Source organism: Sceloporus occidentalis, unplaced genomic scaffold (assembly GCF_023333645.1).
Source record: "Sceloporus occidentalis isolate IW3139 unplaced genomic scaffold, rSceOcc1.0.p SCAF_94, whole genome shotgun sequence".
Taxonomy (NCBI): domain Eukaryota; kingdom Metazoa; phylum Chordata; class Lepidosauria; order Squamata; family Phrynosomatidae; genus Sceloporus; species Sceloporus occidentalis.
In genome coordinates, this window is record NW_028317074.1 from 3,702,985 (window position 1) to 3,726,357 (window position 23,373).

Here is a 23,373-nt window from a genome sequence, read left to right on the forward strand (position 1 = left end):
ACATGCATCAGTATGTTTAATATGATTTATTATTGTAAATCATTTTTCTTGTTTTCTGATCTAGCTACACTTGTGCTGATTGTAACCCCCTTATGTCTAAAGAGTTGCTTTTAAAGGAAACTATAGTTAAGCAATGTTGAATGGTGGTCATATATTAATGTAAATGTGAACCTGCTTTGTTTGCTCTGTTTTAGGTTTAAGATGGAGACTTCAGAAGAACCTCAAAAAAAGGTATTTAAAGCACGCAAAACCATGAAAGCTAGTGACCGACAACAATTGGAAGCAGTGCACAAGGCCAAAGAAGACCATCTGAAACCCACAGAACTGAAATTACTTAATGGAAACCATGAAAACGGAGACTCTGACATTAACTCTTCCTACCGTGGTCTAGATTATGTGGAGGAGAAAAAAGAACCAAATGGCATGCTAGTTATAAACTCTGATCCCCGTGAAGTTCCTGTTGTCAAACTTTCTGACATAAAAGGAAGTTTGAGAAATACTGACCAAGTAAGAGACTTGAAATTAAAACTTGATCTGCAACCCTCTGATAGCATTACTTGTAAAGAAAATGAAAGTGGTGAGGATATGAGTAAGCAAGATGGCCAGGCCTACACAGATTCAAATGAACAATGTAAAGAAAAGAGTTTTCTTGGAGTGGACCAAAACGACTTGGCTAAAATGCCAGTAGAGGAAGAGGCTATGTCATGTGACACTGAAATCTCAATGAGACAACCAAAGTTAAGTGTTTCAGATGAAGAAGAAAGTCACATAGTTTTGGAAGGAATACATGAACTGGAAGATGAAAGTCCAGAGGAGGATGATGCTGAACGAGAACAGGAGAATATAGAATTGTTACCCGATAAAGAAGTCAGTGATAATAAAATAGTGGGGGGTAATGTAGAGGGTATTTTAGATTCACCTAGTGGAGATTTTGACAATGTAGATAGAAAACAGGATATTCTGAAGGAAGAACTGCAAAAGAAGTTTGATAAAGAGGAAAATACATTTGTAAAAACTGAGGTCTGTGAAGAAGAGATGTCTGGAAAGCAAATAAGTGACTTGTTAGATGAGGCAAATGAGGCAAAAATATCAGAGAATGTTGTAGCACAGGAGAATATTTTTTCAGAGAAAAATAAAGAAATATCAGACACGGCATTGGATCAGGACACTGTTGAAAAAGCCATAACGAGTAGTATGGAGGTTGATCAGAATTTCAAGACTGAAGGGCAGAAATCCACTTCTGCAACAGAGATTGGCTTTGAGAGAACCCTTTCAGAATTGCAGACTGGTTCTGGTTTAGAAAGTCTAGACAATATGGAGACTGATGAAATTATCCCAATTCTTGAAAAACTGGCTCCAGTGGAAGATGAACTACAGTGCTTTTCAAAATCTGTTGTGAATACTGAAAGTGACCTAAATATAGATGAAGATAAGGCTGAACATGGTAACACCTCTCCAAGCAAACAAGAAAGTAGTGAAACCCTACCAAGTGAAGCTTTTTTAGTGCTCTCTGATGAAGAAGAACCTTGTGATATTCCAGCAGCTGAAGAAAAAGCAACAGCCCTACCTGGTAATTACCCCTTTTTGATTTTTCTGTGTACTTATAGTTGCTGTCTACTCCAGGGAAGTAATGTTAGGTATTTAACCCCTTCGTGACAAAGGCTGATTTTATTTTTTGTACCCTTTGTGACAATGGCCGTTTCAACATTTCTGCGCTGCTCGTGTTTAGCTGTAATTTTCTTCTTTCCCGTTTACTGAACCCACACAAGTTATATATTGTTTTTTTCAGGACAAGAAGGGCTTTCTTTAGATGACATTGTTTTGATTGTATCATATCATTTACTATTAAAAAACAAAAAAAAGTGTGAAAAATTTAGAGAAAAATGACTTTCTAACTTTTAGTTGAAAAATCTTTTACTCATCTATAAAAGGTAATGAAAAAACCTGCTAAATAGATTCTACTATTTGTCCTGAGTTTAGAAATACCCAATGTTTTTGTGTTTTTTTGCTTTTTTCTACACATTATGGGTCAATAAGTACAGGTAGCGTTTTGCTATTTCAAAGCTATTTTTTTCCAAATCTGGTAATTCTTCCCCCCCATGTGCCATTTCGGGTATATTTGAAGCCGGCCAATGCAATTTACCCCATCAAGTCATATATTTTTGAAAACTAGACAGCCCAGGGTATTGCAAATGCTAGTATTTTAACCCTTTCCAAGCACTAATTCTACCATCAGCCTTTGTCAAACTTTGTGGTAGTAATTTTTTTGCATTTGTTTTGTCACACACATTTAACTTCAGGTATGAATTAAAAGGTTCTCGTATATGTCACTATAACAAAACACCCCAACATGAATGATTTTGGCTGGCTGTTTGGGGGCAAAAGGGCCACATTTGGGGCATGCGCATTTTTCAATGTTGAACTTTGGCATTTGGGGATCCACTGCCCATGCCCTATTTGGTACATCTTTGAGCCGGGCCATTTCAGTGTGCCCAACAAAACCATATATTTTTGAAAACTAGACACCCCAGGGTATATTAAATGCTGGTATTTTAACTCTTTGCATGCACACATTTTACCACCAGAATTTTTTCAAAGTTTGTAGTAGTATTCTTTTGTGTGTATTTTTCCCCCACACACCTATGTTATGTATGAATTTACAGCTCCTGGTATATGCTGCTGTCACACGACACCCCAATATGTGTTCAGCAACATCTCCTGAGTACAGTGATACCCCACATGCATGGGTTTGTAATTTATTGGGGGAACTAAAAGGCCACATTTGGTACGTGTGCATTTTTCTAATTGGAAATTAGGTGTGTGGCCATTCTTAAACCCCCCCCCCCCCGTGTTAATTGGGACATTGTTGAACCCGGTCACTTCAATTTACCCCATCAAATCATACATTTTTTTTAAAAGTAGACACCCCATGGGCATTTAAAATGCCAGTATTTTAACTCTTTCCATGCGAGAATTGTTTTAAGCTAATATGCTAATTTTAGGACTTGCTCACAAAAATATATTTTTTATATATATTTTATTTTTTTTGCCTTTTTTTTTTACATTTTTTTTCAACTTGAAGGTTCCCCTGATAGTGACATCAGTGGGAAATTATTTTTACATTTTACTGGTTTTTTTTTACTATTTTTTTCTAATTATTAATTTTATTTTTTTATTTATTTTTACAAATCACACTGATTAGAAAGCTGGGCTCCATTGACTTGCATGGTTGAATGCAGTACCTGTATTCAACCTGCAAGTGGAGCCAGAGTTCTCTAGAGGGTCTGGAGACCATCTAGCGAGCTTTTTCATCTTTATTGTTTTTTTTTCCCTGAGCGGTCACAGTCCATCCTGAGGTAAGTGTTTGGTGTCTCTGGATGCCTCGATCAGAGGCATTCCAGCGACACCATTTAAGTTTTTAGGAGGTGATCGTTGATCTCCTCCTAAACGCTTTTAAAACGGGCGTCCGCCGCCATACAATGTATGGCGGATGTTGACGCCCCGGGGAGGGGCCAGAGATGGCCCCTAGTGCCGATCGTGGCGTTGCTGAATGCCTCGAGGTCGAGGCATTACAGCAACGCCGTTTGAGTGCAGAAAGCGAAAGTAGATCGCTTTCTGCACCCGTTTAAAGACGTGCCGGTCCTGGCACGTCAATTGTCGTAAACGACTTGATTTTCCGTGACGTGCCCGGACCGGCAATTGTCATCAAGGGGTTAAAAAGATTTGGTAAAGGTGCAAGGTGGGAACTTTTCCTTCAGAATTAAATATGTGTGGTAACTAATGCTTTGGAAGCTGAGGGGGTCTGAAGGAGAAGAACCTAATACTTTTCAGCTTCACCTCCTCTCTCTGCCCAACCTACCTTCACCCCCAGCAATCTCTCTGTTCACTCAAGTGCCATTCCCACCTTCTCTCACTCTCTCCTCTTCTAGCAGCTAGGGATATTTCCCCAGATCCTGGCCACTTCTGAAACTTCAATAATCTTGTCCACATACCTTGTCACTTCTCCTACCCCCTTTTACCTTTGCACTCTGGAACAAACATTCTGTGTTTAACAAACTAACAGCCTTACACGACTACTTTGCCTCTAGTTCCCTGCATCTTCTCGCTCTAACTGAAACCTGGCTAACCTCTTGTAAGTCTTCTCCTATGTGGCCTCCACCTCACTCACACTCCCAAACCTGATGACACAAAGGGTGGTAGGGTAGGCTTCCTATTCTCCCCTACTTGTACTTTTCAACCCTATGCTCCATCACTCTTTCTCCTCATTTGAAGTCCATGCAATGAGACTATTTAATCCCTACACATTGCTGTTTATATACCGCCCCCCCCGGCTAACATCTTTCTTGACCACTTCTCATGGCTTCCTCTGATATTCCTTCTGTCATCCTTGGGGACTTCAACATCCCAGTTGACACCAGATTGTCTCCCATGGCTTCAAAATTTATTTCTATTAGCTCCTCTTTTGATCTTACGCAACACGATGATGGTCACACCCTGGACCTAATTTTTTTTTCTAGCATATGCTCTCTCACTAACTTCTCTAATTCCCCCTTTCCCTTATCTGACCACCACTTTCTATCCTGCTCTCTAACCTTGCCTCCTACTCGCTCCCTTGCACCCCAACCTAGCCTAGCCAGAGACCTTACCTCTGTTAACCTTTGGAAATTCAACAACTCTTTAGTACTTTAAATTCCCTTTTTCAACCCATCCATACTACCTATTCAACTAATCTTAATACCTCTGACTTTGCCACATACTTCAACAATAAAATCTCTGCACAGTCACCACCCTGCCCGCACCCTCCTTCTATGCGCCCTCCTACCCACTGACTTCTTCTTCCTTTGCTACCTTAAAGCAAATCTCTGCTGTCACTGAAGAGGATGTCCATGTTCTTCTCCAACCACATGTCCCCTTGACCTGATCCCATCACATCTTAGCCAGTCTCTTTCGTCCACTCTTGAAAAAGCCCTCCCTGGACCCAACTGATCTGTCCAATTACCGTCCCATCTCACTACTTCCTCTCGCCTCCAAGCTTCCTGAAAGAGTTGCTTATACCCAACTAACTAGGTTGCTTGATTCCAACTCCTTACTTGAACCTCTTCAATCTGGTTTTCGCAGTCGACAATCTACTGAGACCGCCCTTACTAAATCCTGACTCTTGATTTCAAAGCCCTTCGCAGCGGTTCCCCTACCTTCATCTCATCACTCTTCTCTAAGTACACTCCTAACTGCTCTCTCCACTCATCCAAGGATCTCCTTCTATCCTCTCCTCTGATTCATAGCTCTTATGTGTGCTTACAATATTTACAGACTTCCAGATTATTTTTACACACTTCACCACTCGGCGTCTGTGCTTTGTGAGTGGTCTGCCGCTCTGTGGCGGAGCTGTGACCCGTAGATGCTTCCACTTCACAACGGTAGCATTAACAGTGCCCCAGGGGCAGAAAATGTTATTAGTGACTTGTGGCATCCTATGACAGAGCCATGTTTAAAGTCACTGAGCTCTTCAGTATCGCCCATTCTCCTGCCAGTGTTTTGTGGATGGATATGTCATTCTGTGCTTGATTTTACAACAATCTAACAATCTGTTAGCAATTGGTGTCACGTATTTTTGGTCATGTACCGTTATATAATTTCCTTCCTGAAGAATATGTGATAATTATGGGCTGAAAACAAAACATTATTTTTTAAGATATGTGGAAAAGTTATCTCTTCTGAATTCTTTTTACCTTACCCTTAACAAGAATGCCTCCAAAGGGGAGTAGTAACTTTACAAAGGGGAGGGAAATCTAGCAGGTAGGCACAATCCTCCAAATTTTGTGGCAAGAATATGGTTGATCCCATAGTATGTAAATCATTTGCATCTCCAACACATACATATGCTTTTTATTGAGCATACCAAGTGTGTATGTGCTTGTTAGTGATTATTTTCCCTATTTGTAGAATTTTCAATCCGGATCGAAATTAACAAAATTTCTGTTTTCTTCATTTAAGGTCACTTGGGTGGTTGGCTATTGCCTGGTGTATCATGACCTGTATGGGTAATATTCTTAAAAAAACTTTATTTATTTTAGATACAAGCATGGACAATATAGAAGAGCCATCGGAAAAGGAGACGGGACAAAAAAAGGAAGCAAAAGAAGATGAACAGGAGGTTGAAAAAAGTTAGTTGTAGCTCATGTTTTTGCTTTTATCCAGAGCAAATTGTGAATTGCAGTATTTTTAAACTAATAAATCAAACTATTTACCTTTTAAGCAAATAATATATTAAATGTCTGAATACCAAAACCTATAGATTGGAATAGTGACATATAGTTAGCTTTGTGTGCTTAGTGAGTTAGCAGTGCTACTGTTCTTGTCTAATAATAACTTGTAAAAGTATGTATGTAAAATCTATAACAGCTATTTTTCCCGCTTTTGAGGAAATCTCCTCATTGTAGCATTTTTGGGCATGGTTAAACTTGATGGACTCTTTGTTTTTCAGCCAAAATTACGGTTTGGTGTTTGTGAGACATTTCCCATTGACCTCTGTTTTAATTAATATTTATGAACCATGCAGCATCCAGTAACATAACTCATATATTTTTTTTCTAACAGGTGATGTGTCCCAAAGAAAACGGTCTAAATCTGAAGACTTGGATTGTCACACTACTAAGAAGCGCCGTTACGAGGGGGATGAATACGAAGCAGAGCTACAAGTGAAGATTACAGCAGGAGATGATCTTAACAAGAAATTGCAGAAGGTGTTACTTGTTAAACTAGTGATACATTTTAGTTTTCTTTTCTACACAGTTGTGTAACTTATTAGCTGTATTTCAGTCATCGTATGCACAATTCCTTATGTGTGATATTTCCAAAATTGTGGTGTGGTTTTGCAGAGCCCTCCTTACGAATTTGCTAACCCCCCCCCCCAGCATGTTTTCCATGCAGGAGATGTTTGGCCAATCACATCTCATCTCGCCTGACATACTTACCCATTCAATCCCAACACTGAAACTGCACCAATTGCTTGTAAAGGAAGCACTTTCCTGCCACTGATTGGATGCTTCAAGCATCTGATCAGTGGCAAGAATAGCTAGACCATGAAGGAGGAGGGTTGTTCTAGATTCAAAGCTGTAGATTTAATTTTACATTTGTGTTTTAAGAATGCATATTTAAAGTACCCAAAGTATTTTAATTTGCATTATTCTTTTCGTGTGGCCAACAGTAAACCTGTTAATTTAAGCAAAACAATACTTATTAAATGCAATAACATATTTAAGGTAAAAAGCTTTTTAAGCTAGGGTAAAGTTTTGTTTTTAGCTTTTATCTTGGTATGGTGTATGTACATGATTGTGGAAGTTTGATCTATTCTGAGTTGTCTACTAATACATCTGCCGAATGCTTTGTTTTCAGGTTATTGAAAAGATGTTGGATGAAAAGCTTACAGTGTTGCAGTGTGCGGTTTTTGACAAAACCCTAGCTGACTTGAAGACTAGAGTAGAGAAACTAGAGTGCAAGAAACATGAAAACATTTTGCATGCTATACAGGTAACCATCTGATATTGAGGGAATTATGTTTAAAGGGGAACCCCAGCATTTTTTATTACTGGTATCAGATGAAAATGTTTTGAAAAATATTGTGCTATTCTCTTTTTTTTTAAAATGGTAAATTGGTAAGTTTTTGAAAATGTTTTCAAGCAACTGCACATTAGCCAATCACTAGCTGTTATCATAGCCCAATCTACTAGACACTCTATTATACTATATCTAGAACCATCTACCCCAGATAATCTGATTAATGAAAGCATTGCCCTAAACAGTCTGCTCATTGTGGTATTTGAGCAGGAAAAAGGCACCCAGAATATCACATGACTGACAATGGCCCCAGATAAAAGGTCTTTATTGGAACAAACTAAAATGAGACTAGGTTTTTGTCAGTGCTAACATACATTACTGTATTTTATGCTCAAGGAAAAAATTATAAATGCCTTTTAACCACTTTGGATATTTCCCTGCCAGTGCACTGCTGACTGATATGGTGTAACGGTTGGAGGGGAATATCTGAGAAGGCTGTATCAGTCCTGAAAATGAAAAGGTTCCCAGAGGGTCTATCCAGACCATCCTGAAACCTCTGATGGTAGTGCAATCAGCAACAGTTGAGATCAAATTGAAAATATGGAGGAACTGTTTCTCCTTCAGAAGAGAATAGAAAATAAAAAATAGTTGCCCAAATACCTCTTACTCTTCCCACTAAAAATATGCATTTATAAAATACCCCCTTTTGCCTTTCTCCCAATCCAATGTTCAAAATTAATAAAAAATCATGTAAATGGTGCACTTTGCTCTTTATCGCTTTATAAAATAAAAAACCTTTGCTCGACATAGATTGTGGGGGTGTTTTTATTTGTGGAAGAAATCCTAGGTAAAGTTGGAAAAATTGCTTAATATGTTTTTGCAATGCAAGATTGGACAAAAAATATTGGTATAAATATAATGCCATATCTGTCCTAAAATATAAATATAAAATATATCAATATATATAATGTGTGTGGGTACATTGAAAAGGGGAATCAAGGTTGGGAAAACACAGATATGGTAAAATTGGCAAATACTCCAATAAATAATCGTGTGCATGTCCCATGGTAATATGAACAGTATTTTATTAAGACTAAATCACTATTCTGTCTGGCTTTTCTTTTTCATTTTAGTTTAGCATTGATTTTAAATGCCCTTTTCAATGCCTAATCAGTCTTTGTAGATAATTTGCCTAATTATGATTGTCAATAGTACCGTATTTGCTCGATTTATAAGACGAGGTTTTTTTCAGAGCAAATACTTAAAAAATACCCCTCGTCTTATAATCGGGGTCGTCTTATAATCAGACCTCAAATAGGTCTGACTATGAGACGACTAAGATCCAGATCCCCCGCAGCTGCAGGGGACCTGGATCCTCCTGTCTCCCCGCCCCACTTACCGGTGCTTCTGAGTCCCCGGTGTGTAGCCGGGGCAGCGTGTAGATGTCTACGCGATTCGCGTGGACAACTTACGCTGCAGCCGGAAGGAGGTGTGGCTAGCAGCGGGGGTTTCTGCGTCCGTCACGCAGACCTTCCCCGGCTGTCAGAGATCAGAGTTCCCCGGTAAGTTTGGGGGGGGAGTGTTAAATGGGGGACATAAGGCATTTCTGGAGGCAGAGTGCTCTATGAAATGCCTTTTAACCACCTTAATGCCACTCTGCCTCCTGAAATGCCTTACACCTCCCTATATGCCACTCTGCCCCATAATATGCCTTTTAACCCCCTTAATGCCAGAGTGGCATATAGGGGTATAAGGCATTTTTGGAGGCAGTGGCACATAGGGGTTAAAAGGCATATCAGGGAGGCAGAGTGGCATATAGGGGGTATAAGGCATTTTTGGGGGTAGAGTGGCATTTAGAGGGTTAAAAGGCATATCATGGGGCACAGTGGCATATAGGGGGTATAAGGCATTTCTGGGGCAGATGTGCATAACTGGGGGGGCAGGTTGGAAAATAGAAGGAAATAAAACCAAAATATTTTTCTCAATCATAGCTTTTATTAACAAAAATAGTTTACATGAATTAACATTTACTGGTAAAACTTTTTTCCTATAGGGTCGTCTTATATTCAGGCTTTTTCTTTTTTTTTTTCTAAATTAATATTCAGATTTGGGGGGTCGTCTTATAATCGAGCAAATACGGTATATTACAATTTTTTTCCCTTAAATTATCTTATCCTTCTTAAATGCTTATAGGCTAAAATTTCCAGATTAACCAAGCGTTTTGGTGCAGCAAAAGAAGATTTAAAGAAAAGACCTGAGGTAATTAAAACGGAACAGCCACAGCAAACTTTGTATTTGAACGATCAATAAAATTTGTCCCCAAAATAGTGAAAATACTGTATTTGAAAGTGTTTTTTAATATAAGATGAAAAATGTTTGTCATGCGGTGTAAGTAATTTTAAAATTCATATAGTTAAATCTATTAAAGTTGTTCCCCCAAAAATATGCAAGAAATAAGTATTACCGTATTGGCTCGAATATAGGCCGCACTTTTTCCCCCCACTTTAAGTCTTTAAAGTGGGGGTGCGGCCTATATTCGGGGTCTAGCGCCCGACGCCCGGGGCATGCAGTCCCGGGGCAGTGGGGTTAGGATACAGATCCCCCGCAGGGGACCTGCATCCTACTCTCTGATATGCTCAGACAGCCTCCCCTGCCAGCACTTCCCACGGTGGGGGTGCCGGCACGGGAGGTTGTCTAAGCGCATCGTGCGGACGGTCACCGGCTGCGGAGGCTGTTTACCTGCATTGCCACAGCCGGTGACCGTCCGCACGATGCGTTTTACCTCTGCCCCCAAGACTTACCAGAGCAGACTCCCGGGTGTCTTGCGGGGCCGGCGGGGGACATCTACACAATACGCGTATACAACTTCCGCTGAGTGGCAGGTGGCAGCATATCTCGGGGGGGGTACACACAGTGGCAGCATATCTCCGGGGGGGGGGGGGGGAGGACAGTGGCAGCATATCTCGGGGGCATGTTTTTTTGGTGCTTTTTTAAAGAAAAAAACTTTCTTTAAAAAAGCACCAAACTTTTAGGGTGCGGCCTATATCCGAGCCAATACGGTATATGTGTAAAATGAATATGCATGGCATGCAGTTTTGTATTTGTGTATAATGCATACCCACTAATACTCTGAAATAAAAACATGATTTAAAAGTGTGTATGTAGTAAGCATATGCAAACAATGAAACCATGTAAACCCCAGTGGGCTAGCTATCAAAAGGTGACATACCGCTCTGTCTGCATAGAATGTTTCAATCTCATTAACAAACTAATATTTTGGGTATTTGGGTATTATTCGTATGTACAGTATCTCACAAAAGTGAGTACACCCCTCACATTTTTGTAAATATTTTTATATCTTTTCATGCGACAACACTGAAAAAATGACACTCTTCTTCAATGTAAATTAGTGAGTGTACAGCCTGTATAACAGTGTAAATTTGGTTTTCCCATCAAAACAACTCAACACACAGCCATTAATGTCTAAACCTTGGCAACAAACATGAGTGGAAATGTCCTAATTGGGCCCAATGTGTCAATATTTTGTGAAGCCACCATTATTTTTCAGCACTGCCTTAACCCTCTTGGGCATGGAGTTCACCAGAGCTTCACAGGTTGCCACTGGAGTTCTCTTCCACTCCTCCATGACGACATCACGGAGCTGGTGGATGTTAGAGACCTTGCGCTCCCCCACCTTCCGTTTGAGGATGCCCCACAGATGCTCAATAGGGTTTAGGTCTGGAGACATGCTTGGCCAGTCCATCACCTTTACCCTCAGCTTCTTTAGCAAGGCAGTGGTCATCTTGGAAGTGTGTTTGGGGTCGTTATGTTGGAAAACTGCCCTGCGGCCCAGTCTCCGAATGGAGGGGGATCATGCTCTGCTTCAATATGTCACAGTACCTGTTGGCATTCATGGTTCCCTCAATGAACTGTAGCTCCCCAGTGCCGGCAGCACTCATGTAGGCCCAGACCATGACACTCCCACCAACATGCTTGACTGTAGGCAAGACACACTTGTCTTTGTATTCCTCACCTGGTTGCCTCCACACACGCTGGACACATTCTGAACCAAATAAATTTATCTTGGTCTTATCGGACCACAGTACATGGTTCCAGTAATGCGTGTCCTTAGTCTGCTTGTCTTCAGCAAACCGTTTGCGGGCTTTCTTGTGCATCATCTTTAGAAGAGGCTTCCTTCTGGGACGACAGCCAGACCAATTTGATGCAATGTTCGGCGTATGGCGTGAGAACTGACAGGCTTACCCCCACCCCTTCAACCTCTGCAGCAATGCTGGCTGCATTCATATGTATATTTCCCAAAGACAACCTCGGGATATGACGCTGAGCACATGCACTCAACTTTTTTGGTCGACCATGGCAAGGCCTGTTCTGGGTGGAACCTGTCCTATGAAATCGCTGTATAGCCTTGCCCACCGTGCTGCAGCTCAGGTCATCGCCTAGGCCATCTTTATGTAGAGCAACAATTCTTTTTTCAGATCCTCAGAGAGTTCTTTGCCATGAGGTGCCATGTTGAACTTCCAGTGACCAGTATGAGAGAGTGTGAGAGCGATAACACCAAATTTACCACACCTTTCACATGACACCAGGGAGGGGAAATGGCTAATGTGGCCCAACTTGGACGTTTCCACTTAGGGGTGTACTCTCTTTTGTTGCCAAGGTTTAGACATTATTGGTGTGTGTTGAGTTATTTTGAGGGGACAGCAAATTATACAGGCTGTACACTCATTACTTTACATTGTAGCAGAGTGTCCATTTCTTCAGTGTTGTCACATGAAAATATATAATAAAAGATTTACAAAAATATGAGGGGTGTACTCACTTTTGTGAGATACTGTATGTATGATGTTTGTATGCAAAAATAAGATTTTTTTTCGTTGTTTTAACAAAGCAAACTACAGCCACACAGCCTTCATCTCCCGGAAAATCTTCAAATGATGTCACACCAAGCAGTAACACTGTGGCACACAGGTGAGCTGAAATGATCTGTTTGTATTTTATATACTCTTTTTAATGTGAAGTGGATACATTGCTAAGTGTATCCACACTGCAATACATTACAGCAATTAGAAGATTTGCACTTCATATGAACTGGCCCAGGCTGCTTGTTGGTTGATCGGTTCATGATCAATATTTTAAAGCTACTGTTCATACCCATGTATATTTATTCTGGTAGTGCATGTAGATAAAAGCAATGACAGACATGGTTCAGTTTGCATTGATCTAGTTATTTAAACAAAAACATACCACAATCGTACAGCATGCACAATTTAAAGCATGTGATCGATTCCACAGATTGTCCACTGTTGTGATGGACAATGATGCTTTAACATATTTGAAAACCCTTCACAAATTGGTTTGTGTTGACATATAGTCTGTGTTCCAGGTTGTTAAATAGTAGCTGAACCAACCAATAACATTAAATTCATAATTTTTTTTGTAGGTGAGGTAAATTGTCCTTAGGACTATTCGGTGTTGTCGTGGTTGACCTTTTCTCCATTAGTGTACTAAACACTCGACTCCATATGCAGCCTTTATTTTTTTTGTTTTTTTATTTTGCCTTTTTTTTTATAGAAACTCTGGGACAGTAAGACAAATGTTGGAATCAAAGCGAAATGTGGGTGAGACCACTACATCTACTTTCCAGTCTTCAACTGCTGGTAAATCTTGAAAAAACATGCTCCTGTCTGATAGCAAACATTGTTTTGTGTCCAGTGGGTGATTTTTATAAAACATGGAAACTTATGGAAGCCATTTTAAATCTTTTCTGTTAAACAGCATTTTGTCAACCATGTATATATGGTGCCACTTAAGGGTCTCCATATTCACAGCACTCCTGCTTTAAATGTTCAGTGCCTCAATGCATTCAAATAGCATCAAAATATTCACCAATAATTCAAAGCACCCATCATCGTATCAATAATAAGAAATATTTTATTTGCATCAAAAAAGACTTTTATAAAGGATAAGGTTAAAATGCATGTAAGCCAGGGCTTGACAAATTTGTTGTGAATCTAGGCGCCAGCTAAAAAAGTTAGGAGCCAGGATTGTTTTAAAACTAACAGTTGGTCAGGAGTGATCTGATCATCATCATCAGCCCACTTACTAAACTCACAGCATTTGACCTGGAAGCACCCTGGACTTTCAGGTCAGTGCTGTTTTTTTTGTTTTTTTTATTATTTTTTTTGATAAATTATTTTCCAGTATTGACTGATATGTAGTCCACAAGCTTGTGAGGAAAAATGTTAACCCCTGCAATGCCACAAACGTGTCATACACAATTGTGGCATTGAAGGGGTTAACACTGCACTGTCGCTCTCATGCAGCGATCAGGCAGCAGGGGAGGGTTGGGGCTGGTCGCCACACCAAAGAACCCTCTCCCCCTTTCCCTGAAGCTGCCTCTATAGACCAGCCATTGCAGGGAGGATTCTCTTTGATGACTGCTGTAGGCTTCCATGCCTACAGGAGTCATCAAAGGGCTTGTGGGGGCTCGTTTTTGCTGTTGCTGGTCTGCCTGGGCGATCACGGCATTGAAGGGGTTAACGCTGCACTGCCGCTCTCATAGAGCGATCAGGCACCAGGGGGGTGTTGTGGGGACCCAATCAACACTCAACCCCCTTTCCTGAAGCTGCCTGTGGCAGCTGAAAACGCGAATGCAGGTTTTCCTGCAATCGCGGTTTCAGCCTACAGAATCACTCCATGGGAGTGATCACAGGCTCGGGGGCGGGCTGATCACAGTGATCAGACTCCTGGGCAGACAGCAGCAGCGCCCCCGCGATCACCACGACCAGGGCCGGCCTTAGGGGTGTGCGACCGCACAGGGCGCCATGGTTGCAGGGGCGCCTGCCCGGGCCTTAACTTAAAACATCATTTTTATTTATTTTTTTAAACTTAACATCATTCATGTTAAAGTTTAAAAAAAAAAAAAAGATGCTTTAATCTAAGTCCCAGGCAGGGGCCCTGAGCGGTTGCTCGTGAAGTTCTCAGCAACCGCTCGGTGCCCCTTACTCTCCGTGACTCCGTCGCGGTGCCGGCATCTCATATTGAGCGCCGGACTATTCCGGCGCTCAACATGAAATGCCGGCACCACGGCAGAGCGAGAAGACGGATGCCTCCCGCTCTTAGCGCAGGACTCTGGCAACAAGGTAAGTGGGGGGGGGGGGGGTAGTTTGAAGGGGCAGAGGGGGGGGGGTTGTTTGTGGGGGGGTGTAGTGAGGGGGGCGCCGGAGGAGTAGTCCGCACAGGGCGCCACAACGCCTAAGGCCAGCTCTGACCACGACTATGGCGATGTGGAGGCATTTTTTTATGGATTTAACAGGCTGACAAACACCTAGGCACCAGGACAAAATTCTCTGGCGCCTGGGATTTGTCGAGCCCTGATGTAAGCTGTTTTTTTTGTTTGTTTTTTTATCCCCAACCAAATAACCACAAGGCAATCACCCACCATGCACCTGTGCCTACCTGCCCAGCTTAACCCATCTTTTGCATGTTTAACGCCATACATGCTGGATGTTAAAAATAATTGTATTGCTTAATTTCTAAACTGTTATTTTTACCCTAAATTATTTTGCACTTGTAAACAATAACCATAGTATTAAATAGAATATGTTTGCAGTAATGCAATATTTATATTACCTTTAAGGTAACAGATTCTATTTAATAATTTAATTCTCTGTCATGACTAAATCATAGTGGCCATTTATATATAAATTAGAAATATGTGGTAGTTGTATTGACTATACCTTTTCAGTCAAGTCCCTAAAGTACACAATAATCCTATAAAACTATAGCAGAACTACTAAAATGTGCTGGGAAAAATGTATGCCATCCTTCAAAGGGTTAATTAGAAATATGATCTAGGTGTTAAATACTAAATCAAACTAGACAGTTCTGTTTTATAAAACCATATATTTTTTGTTTTTAGTTCAGCCTTCACTCCAGAGTCCATCCAGTATTTCACTGCGCAGTCCTAGCACCACTACACAAATATCTGCAAATCAGTCACCTGCAAATACAAGTCTTCAGGGGCGAACACCACCTGACTGGAAACTGATTCAGCAGAAAAGTAAGTTAAGAAGCTGCTGCATGTTATGCTGATACATTGTATGTGACGTTTATGAGGAAGGGAAGAATGGGTTTTTAACCAGGATAAATCTTTTTAATGTAATTTTGCTCTACAGTATTTTGCTACAGAAGTGTACATTTGCTGATTATCCTCCTCCCCCCTAAATGTCACTTAAATATTGAACAATTTCATTATGGGGAATAATAAAATAGAAACCTGTTTAACCAACCCTTATTAGCCAGGATTTGTCAATGGGTCAAAATCACCTCTAGTGGTCCAAATGCAGTCTACAAAATCATGAATTGTTTTTTGGGTCTACCAAAGAAGTATGAAGAACAGTCCTGCCTTTGTTACGCTCTATATAGTATTTAAGATTTGCATTTCTATACAACCAGACAATCAATCAAGCTATCTTTCAATGCTGTGACGTATTTGGTTGAAGTTCTGATATGTGGGACATAATATCCCTGCTGTTGACCAATAGAGATAGACATAAGAGAATAAATATACCATATGATCAATGTGGGGGTAGGCATCAAGGGAGGTGTAGCTATTGAGATTAGTGTGAAAATAAGCGTCTGCAGTATTTTTTATTATTTTAACCCCTTCGTGACAGGCTGATTTTACTTTTTGTACCCTTCGTGACAATGGCCGTTTTAACATTTCTGCGCTGCTCGTGTTTAGTTGTAATTTTCTTCTTTCCCGTTTACTGAACCCACACACATTAGATATTGTTTTTTTCAGGACAAGAAGGGCTTTCTTTAGATGACATTGTTTTGATTGTATCATATTATTTACTATTAAAAAAAGTATAAAATATGGTGAAAAATTTAGAAAAAAATGACTGTTTCTAACTTTTAGTTGAAAAATCTTTTACTCATCTATAAAACGTAATGAAAAAACCTGCTAAATAGATTCTACTATTTGTCCTGAGTTTAGAAATACCCAATGTTTTTGTTTTTTTGCTTTTTTCTACACATTATGGGGCAAAAAGTACAGGTAGCGTTTTGCTATTTCAAAGCCATTTTTTCCAAATCTGGTAATTCTTCCCCCCCATGTGCCATTTTGGGTATCTTTGAACCCGCCAATACAATTTACCCCATCAAGTCATATATTTTTGAAAACTAGACAGCCCAGGGTATTGCAAATGCTAGTATTTTAACCCTTTCCAAGCACTAATTCTACCATCAGCCTTTGTCAAACTTTATGGTAGTCATTTTTTTTGCATTTGTTTTTTCACACACATTTTACTTCCGGTATGAATAAACAGGTTCTGGTTTATGTCACTATCATAAAACACCCCAATATGTGTTCAGCAACATATCCTGAGTACAGCGATACCTCACATGAATGATTTTGCCTGGCTGTTTGGGGGCAAAAGGGCCACATTTGGGGCATGCGCATTTTCAATGTTGAACTTTGGCATTTGGGGATCCACTGCCCATGCCCTATTTGGTACATCTTTGAGCCGGGCCATTTCAGTGTGCCCAACAAAACCATATATTTTTGAAAACTAGACACCCCAGGGTATTTTAAATGCTGGTATTTTAACTCTTTGCATGCACACATTTTACCACCAGAATTTTTTCAAAGTTTGCAGTAGTATTTTTGTGTGTATTTTTCCCACACACACCTACTTTATGTATGAATTTACAGCTCCTGGTATATGCCGCTGTCACACGACACCCCAATATGTGTTCAGCAACATCTCCTGAGTACAGTGATACCCCACATGCATGGGTTTGTCATTTTTGGGGGGGAACTAAAAGGCCACATTTGGTAGGTGTGCATTTTTCTAATTGGAAATTAGATGTGTGGCCATCCTTTCCCCCCCCCCCCCCGTGCTAATTGGGACATTGTTGAATCCGGCCCATCAAATCATACACCCCATGGGCATTTAATATGCCAGTATTTTAACTCTTTCCATGCGAGAATTGTTTTAAGCTAATGTGCTAATTTTAGGACTTGCTCACAAAAATATATTTTATTTATATTATATATATTTTTTGCCTTTTTTAAAACATTTTTAACATTTTTTTTCAACTTGAATGTTCCCCTGATAGTGACATCAGAGGGAAATTATTTTTACATTTTACTGTTTTTTTACTATTTTTTTTCTAATTATTATTCATTTTATTTTATTTTTAATTTATTTTTTCTAATCACACTGTGATTAGAAAGCTGGGCTCCATTGACTTGCATGGTTGAATGCAGTACCTGTATTCAACCTGCAAGTGGAGCCACAGTTCTCTAGAGGGTCTGGAGACCATCTAGCGAACCTTTTCATCTTTATTTTTTTTTTTCCCGGGCCGCCGCCATCTTGCTGATGGCGAAGATCACCGGCAGCTGCGGCTGTGACCGCTCTCCGGAGCGGTCACAGTCCATCAAGAGGTAAGTGCTTGGTGTCGCTGGATGCCTCCTGATCGAGGCATTCCAGCGACACCATTTAAGTTTAGGAGGTGATCGTTGATCGCCTCCTAAACGCTTTTAAAACGGGCGTCCGCCGCCAGACATTGCCCCTGATTCTGTTCATGGCGTTGCTGAATGCCTCGAGGTCGAGGCATTACAGCAACGCCGTTTGGGTAACAAAATCGATCACGGATCGATTTGATTTATTTTTTTTTATTTTTTTTTTACCCGTTATAACAAATGACGGTCCTGGCACGTCATTTGTCGTTAACGACATGTTTTTCCGTGACGTGCCCGGACCAGCAATTGTCATCAAGGGGTTAAGGAGCATGGCCTACATGTTCCTGGAACATATCTGGCCTTGATGATTAGACTGTTTATTTTTTATTCTCACCATTAATTGTAGTATAGAGATTTTGTAATATTAACGAACAATGAGTTGTGACTGTGGGTGAGATGATTAACTTTGCATTCTGAAAGACCAAATTGTCCCTTTTCTCAGTAGAAATGTTTGCGCTTTTATATTGCATGGTTTAATGGGATATTTTTGCCTAATCAGTTCTTTAGTTTAGTGAATAAATCACTTAAGATTGTCGTTTGATCATTTGTTTTTTTCCCCTTCCTCCTCAGTTAATGCTTCAAGTATAGGTGGATCGCAAACATCTCTAACTAGCCAGTCCAAACCCTCTGCTTCTGTCACTTCTACTCCAGTGATGACTTCTGTGATTCCAGCACCTAGTAATGCAACGGTTGTTGGGAACACCCAGGTGTCTGCAAGCAGCTCTCAATCAATGTCTGTCTCTCTTCAGTCCCTTCCAGTCATTTTGCATGTCCCTGTAGCAATGCCTTCTCAATCACAAATTCTACAAGGTACAACAGGGACCTTAGTAACCAACCAGCAGTCTGGGAATGTTGAATTCATCTCTGTTCAAAATCAGACCGCAGTCAGTAGCCTCACAAAAACAACTCCTGTTTCCCTGGCTGCAAACAAACCTATCAACAGCCCCTCAATGCCTAGCCCAGGTATTCAGCGGAATTCACCAGCTAGCTCTGTTGCATCAACTCTAGCAGTACAAACGCATTCTGTTGCACAGTTATCCAGACAGTCATTGGCACCATTGGGAACCTCTGGAATATACAGTCAAGCAAACAGTCGGGCATCTTTGCAGCTCAAGGCGGGTTTTAGCAGTCCTTCAACTGAGTCACCTACTCTTTCAAGAACAGGTATTTTCAGGCATATGGAGCCCATTTTATTAACTCTACACGTAATTTTTATGTGCACATTAAAGATCAAAATGACTATTGTGATTTGCCTTTGAATAACACATTTGTTAACCATGTACAGATATAAACTTGTACATTTGTTGCTGTATCAGTATTTAGCAGAGCTACACAATCTGACATTTTTGTCAGTAACCCTTACAATGTAATTTAACAGAACTACAAACCAGCCGAACACCAGTAGCAGAGACTTCATCAAGCAAACGTGCACCTGAGACTACAACTCTGGTAGGTTATGTGTTAAACAAAACATAAGGTAAAATTCTGCAGTACTCCTATACAATCTATTTTGTGACCTGTATTTAATATAAAAAAAAAAGTGAATCTGCAAGACAGTATCAGAATTATTACTTGGCTACTGCAGTGAAAAGTCAATGTCCAAACATATATTGTGTGTGTGCATGTATGTACATGTATAAAATTAAACTTCTTTCTTCAGAGTGGAAAACCTGGAGGTGGAGTTATTGACCTTACATTAGATGATGAAGATATGGAGACAACCTCTCAAGGTGAGTGGTGGTGCAAATCCATATTTGGTTTCTTTGTATTAAATTATAGGTTATCAAATTATATTGGCCAGTGCAAAAGATGTACTTGACATATTAGGTGTGTGAGGGTGGTATAAATGTGTAACTGCATACACTGAAAGAACGTTCAATCTGCAAAAATGTAAATGATGACTTAATGCCACAGTTGCATGATATGTGGCTTTAATATATTGTAAGTGCAATACTATGGCATATATATATATATATGGGATATTATGTTATGCGTGCCAAGCTCTTTTATTTCCCTCTTCTGCATCTAACTTGTATTCATTTTAGATCCCCGAAGAAGTAGTTCTGGAGGTTTGTCAGGAAATACTCAGTCTTCCCAAATTACAGGCCGCACCTTGCAACAGCCCAACACTCAGCAGATACAATCACCCACAGCACTTTCCTCTCAAGCCACTATACATGTGTTACCAACAGGTAATTTACCCATATGAAAACATTAAATGTTCTGGTTACAGATACAGAAATGTTCTGAGGTTTGTGTTTTTTAAATGCATGGTTAATGTAATACCAATTTTTAAGATTTTAAAATTTTATTCTGTGGCAAAGTGTCCATTAAAATTAGTTTCATATTGTACAAATAATTACTGGGTTTTTTTAGAATGCAACTGCTGCGAAGCTGCAGTGCTGATAGAACACTATTTTATAGTAGTTCCCTTTGTCTAATGTGCCATATCAGAAGGGTCTGTTTTGAAGTCCCCATTTTTCTAATTTATGATGCCATCAAATATGTATGGAACTAATGATGGTTAAGAGGAGAAAACCTCTATGTTCTGGCTTTAAAGCATTTTTTTGTATTCAAGTAAACAGAAAAAAAGAAAAAACAAAAATTAGCTGTTTACCATATGATTTTAAATGAACACATCTAATTTTATATATATTTTTTTATATATATATATATATATATATATATATATATATACACACATACATATACTAGTTCATCTGAGGTTTAAGAAAAAAATCATGCATTGGCAAGTCAATGATCTAGGCATTTTGCTTAGTTTATGGAAGACCGGTAAAGGGGTATTTATGTGTTTTATCATTTTGCTTTTAAATACAGCACAGACAACTGTTAACGTAACCCAACGACCAGGGACTCTAGCTACAACAAGAGCTCCAGCACCCAGACTTCCAAACAATCAACAGATGGTCTACACTACAAGCCTCCCTACTGTCCCAGGTCAAACAACAGTGCGTAACACTCTTATGCAGAACCAGAATCTTCGGCAAGTCAGCCCACAAACTGGAGGTAATAAAATGAAAAAAAAACATTTAAATAGTCATTCTATTACGGATTTTTTATAACAGCATAAATAGTTGATTTACACAACATTGAGATGCAACAGTTTAGAAATACTCTGTAGGTGCTTCCATTCATCTTAATTCTACCTGGTTTTGCTGTAAAAGAAATCATCCATTGAACCAGGGCTTGACAAATTCTGTTTGGCTCTTAAACCTGTAGATCTAAATCCCAATAAGCTAATAAATTGATACGATAAATTAGTCGTAAATCAAGTTAGTAACTTAATAAATATTTAGTTGCTAAATTATTAAAACTTGATAAATGCATTAGTATGTTATTAAACATAACGGAAGCAACCTGAATATACTGGGATTGGAGCCCCTTCTCCCTAGCCTGTGAGTCGGTCAACAGGCAGTATGTGATAAACCCCAGTCGCTGTAATATGAAAGGACACTAACCAGTGCGTTAATCACCGGCCATTTTGTTAAAGACCAAGGCACTTTGATTGATATATAGGTAGTTGTCTCTTTCAAAATGAATCCTAAATTAGAGACTCCACAACAAGAGTTGACCGGTAATTGGTTTTAGAACTTCAAACTATAGATCCCGGCTGTTAAGCACAGTTGCTGCCTGGATCAGTTCCCCCCCCCCCCCCCCCCCCCATGTCCTGCAAAACCCATGATGATTTTGGTCACTTGGTTATTCCTCTGACCTTTTGTGTACATTTCTTCAGGTTTCAGTAAATTTAGGATACATCCAAGTAATTTGAACAATGATATCTACAAGTTTCAAATGATTATAAACAATCTGATTCACTGATAACATTTTGTTCACTCCTGCAAATTTTAGGGTTACCTGTACGGATGCCCCAAACTACTGCGTATGTGGTTAATAATGGGATGTCCGTAGGTGCAGGACCCCAGCTGACTGTTCATCATCGTCCACCACAAGTAAGTGTAAATGCTATATATATATATATAGATATTTTTTTTGGAGCAGTAACTATTGAGTATGTTTCCATAAAATTGAGTAATAGAGTTGAGTTTAAATCTATAGAAAACAATAAGATTCTCTTTTTCAGTAGAGTATAACTATTTCCCCCAAAATATACTGTTGTTTTATAAATCTTTTCATTACAAATAGGAACCGGCAAGACCAATTCACCCAGCTCCTCTTCCAGAAGCTCCTCAACCCCAACGCCTTCCTCCTGAAGCTGCTGCAACTTCTCTTCCTCAAAAGCCTCACCTCAAATTGGCTAGGGTACAAAGCCAAAATGGAATTGTTCTTTCCTGGAGTGTGTTGGAAGTAGATCGCACTTGTGCCGTTGTTGACAGCTACCACCTGTATGCGTATCACGAAGATCCAACTGCAACATCTCCTTCTCAGTGGAAGAAGATTGGAGAAGTAAAGGCATTGCCACTCCCCATGGCTTGCACGCTTACACAATTTGTATCAGGCAGCAAGTACTATTTTGCTGTACGCGCTAAAGATGTTTATGGTCGTTTTGGTCCATTTTGTGATCCACAGTCCACAGATGTCATCTCCACTCAGAACAATTAAAACACTAGGATATTTTTTTCTTTTGTATTTTTCCCCTTTTTGTTTTCACGTTGTAAACCTGAAGATGAAAGTAATTGTTAAATATTACACACACTGTTTGGATATTTCTGGGATCAGTGTACATCAGTCTGCTCAGATGGACCAGTCTTCTTCAGCATGGATGAAACTATCCTCTTTCGATTAATTGCACTGACTTTATTAAGAGTGTACTGTTGTGGAAGTCATGATTCACCATCCAGACGCTGCACTGTGTATGTCAGTGGATATAAGTACCTGTTCACTGGATGGCTGACAGTAAAACAAAAAAGTTAGACCATTTGGTTTAGATGTAAAAGTAAACCATATTTCTCAATGGAAAACAATGGCAATTATAGCTGTTAGAGAGGATAAGGATTACAGACGAAATAGTGGTGCATGGGTAGCTCTTAAACAAAGACTCATCCACATGATCTCCACTGGATGGGGATTCTCACACAGGGCAATTATATGTACTTTTGAGCAAGAAAAATAACTTTTTTTTTTTTCTTTTGTGCCTTAACTTAAAAAATTAATTTTTAACCATCTTATATTTCGAGAAGCGTTATGGAATGCAGTTAGTCCATGTCTCAACGCTAAAGGGGAGTTGCTTTTAAACGCCAAAATGTTTTTAATTTTTTTTTCTTCTTTGTAAATATGTTTATTTT

General features: G+C 39.7%; 1 protein-coding gene across 1 annotated transcript; it reads left to right on the forward strand.

Annotated features, from left to right (window-relative positions):
* The first annotated feature begins 201 nt into the window (after nucleotides 1-201).
* On the forward strand, nucleotides 202-22,690 carry LOC149284412 (activating transcription factor 7-interacting protein 1-like). The gene is made up of 14 exons (XM_089496808.1): nucleotides 202-1,570; nucleotides 6,075-6,164; nucleotides 6,598-6,743; nucleotides 7,396-7,530; nucleotides 9,751-9,816; nucleotides 12,467-12,546; nucleotides 13,150-13,235; nucleotides 18,680-19,273; nucleotides 19,488-19,558; nucleotides 19,770-19,839; nucleotides 20,155-20,301; nucleotides 20,948-21,136; nucleotides 21,980-22,086; nucleotides 22,274-22,690. The coding sequence occupies exons 1-14, from the start codon at nucleotides 202-204 to the stop codon at nucleotides 22,688-22,690; spliced, it is 3,567 nt and encodes a 1,188-aa protein (XP_089352934.1).
* Nucleotides 22,691-23,373: the final 683 nt, after the last annotated feature.

What these genes read in the sequence shown, in the direction of transcription:
- LOC149284412 (XM_089496808.1), top strand. Translation starts at nt 202, where the DNA reads ATGGAGACTTCAGAAGAACCTCAAAAAAAGGTATTTAAAGCACGCAAA. An exon ending in TATGGAGACAACCTCTCAAG is followed by an intron (nt 19,840 to 20,154) that starts GTGAGTGGTGGT and finishes TATTCATTTTAG; the next exon opens with ATCCCCGAAGAAGTAGTTCT. An exon ending in ATCGTCCACCACAAGTAAGT is followed by an intron (nt 22,087 to 22,273) that starts GTAAATGCTATA and finishes CATTACAAATAG; the next exon opens with GAACCGGCAAGACCAATTCA.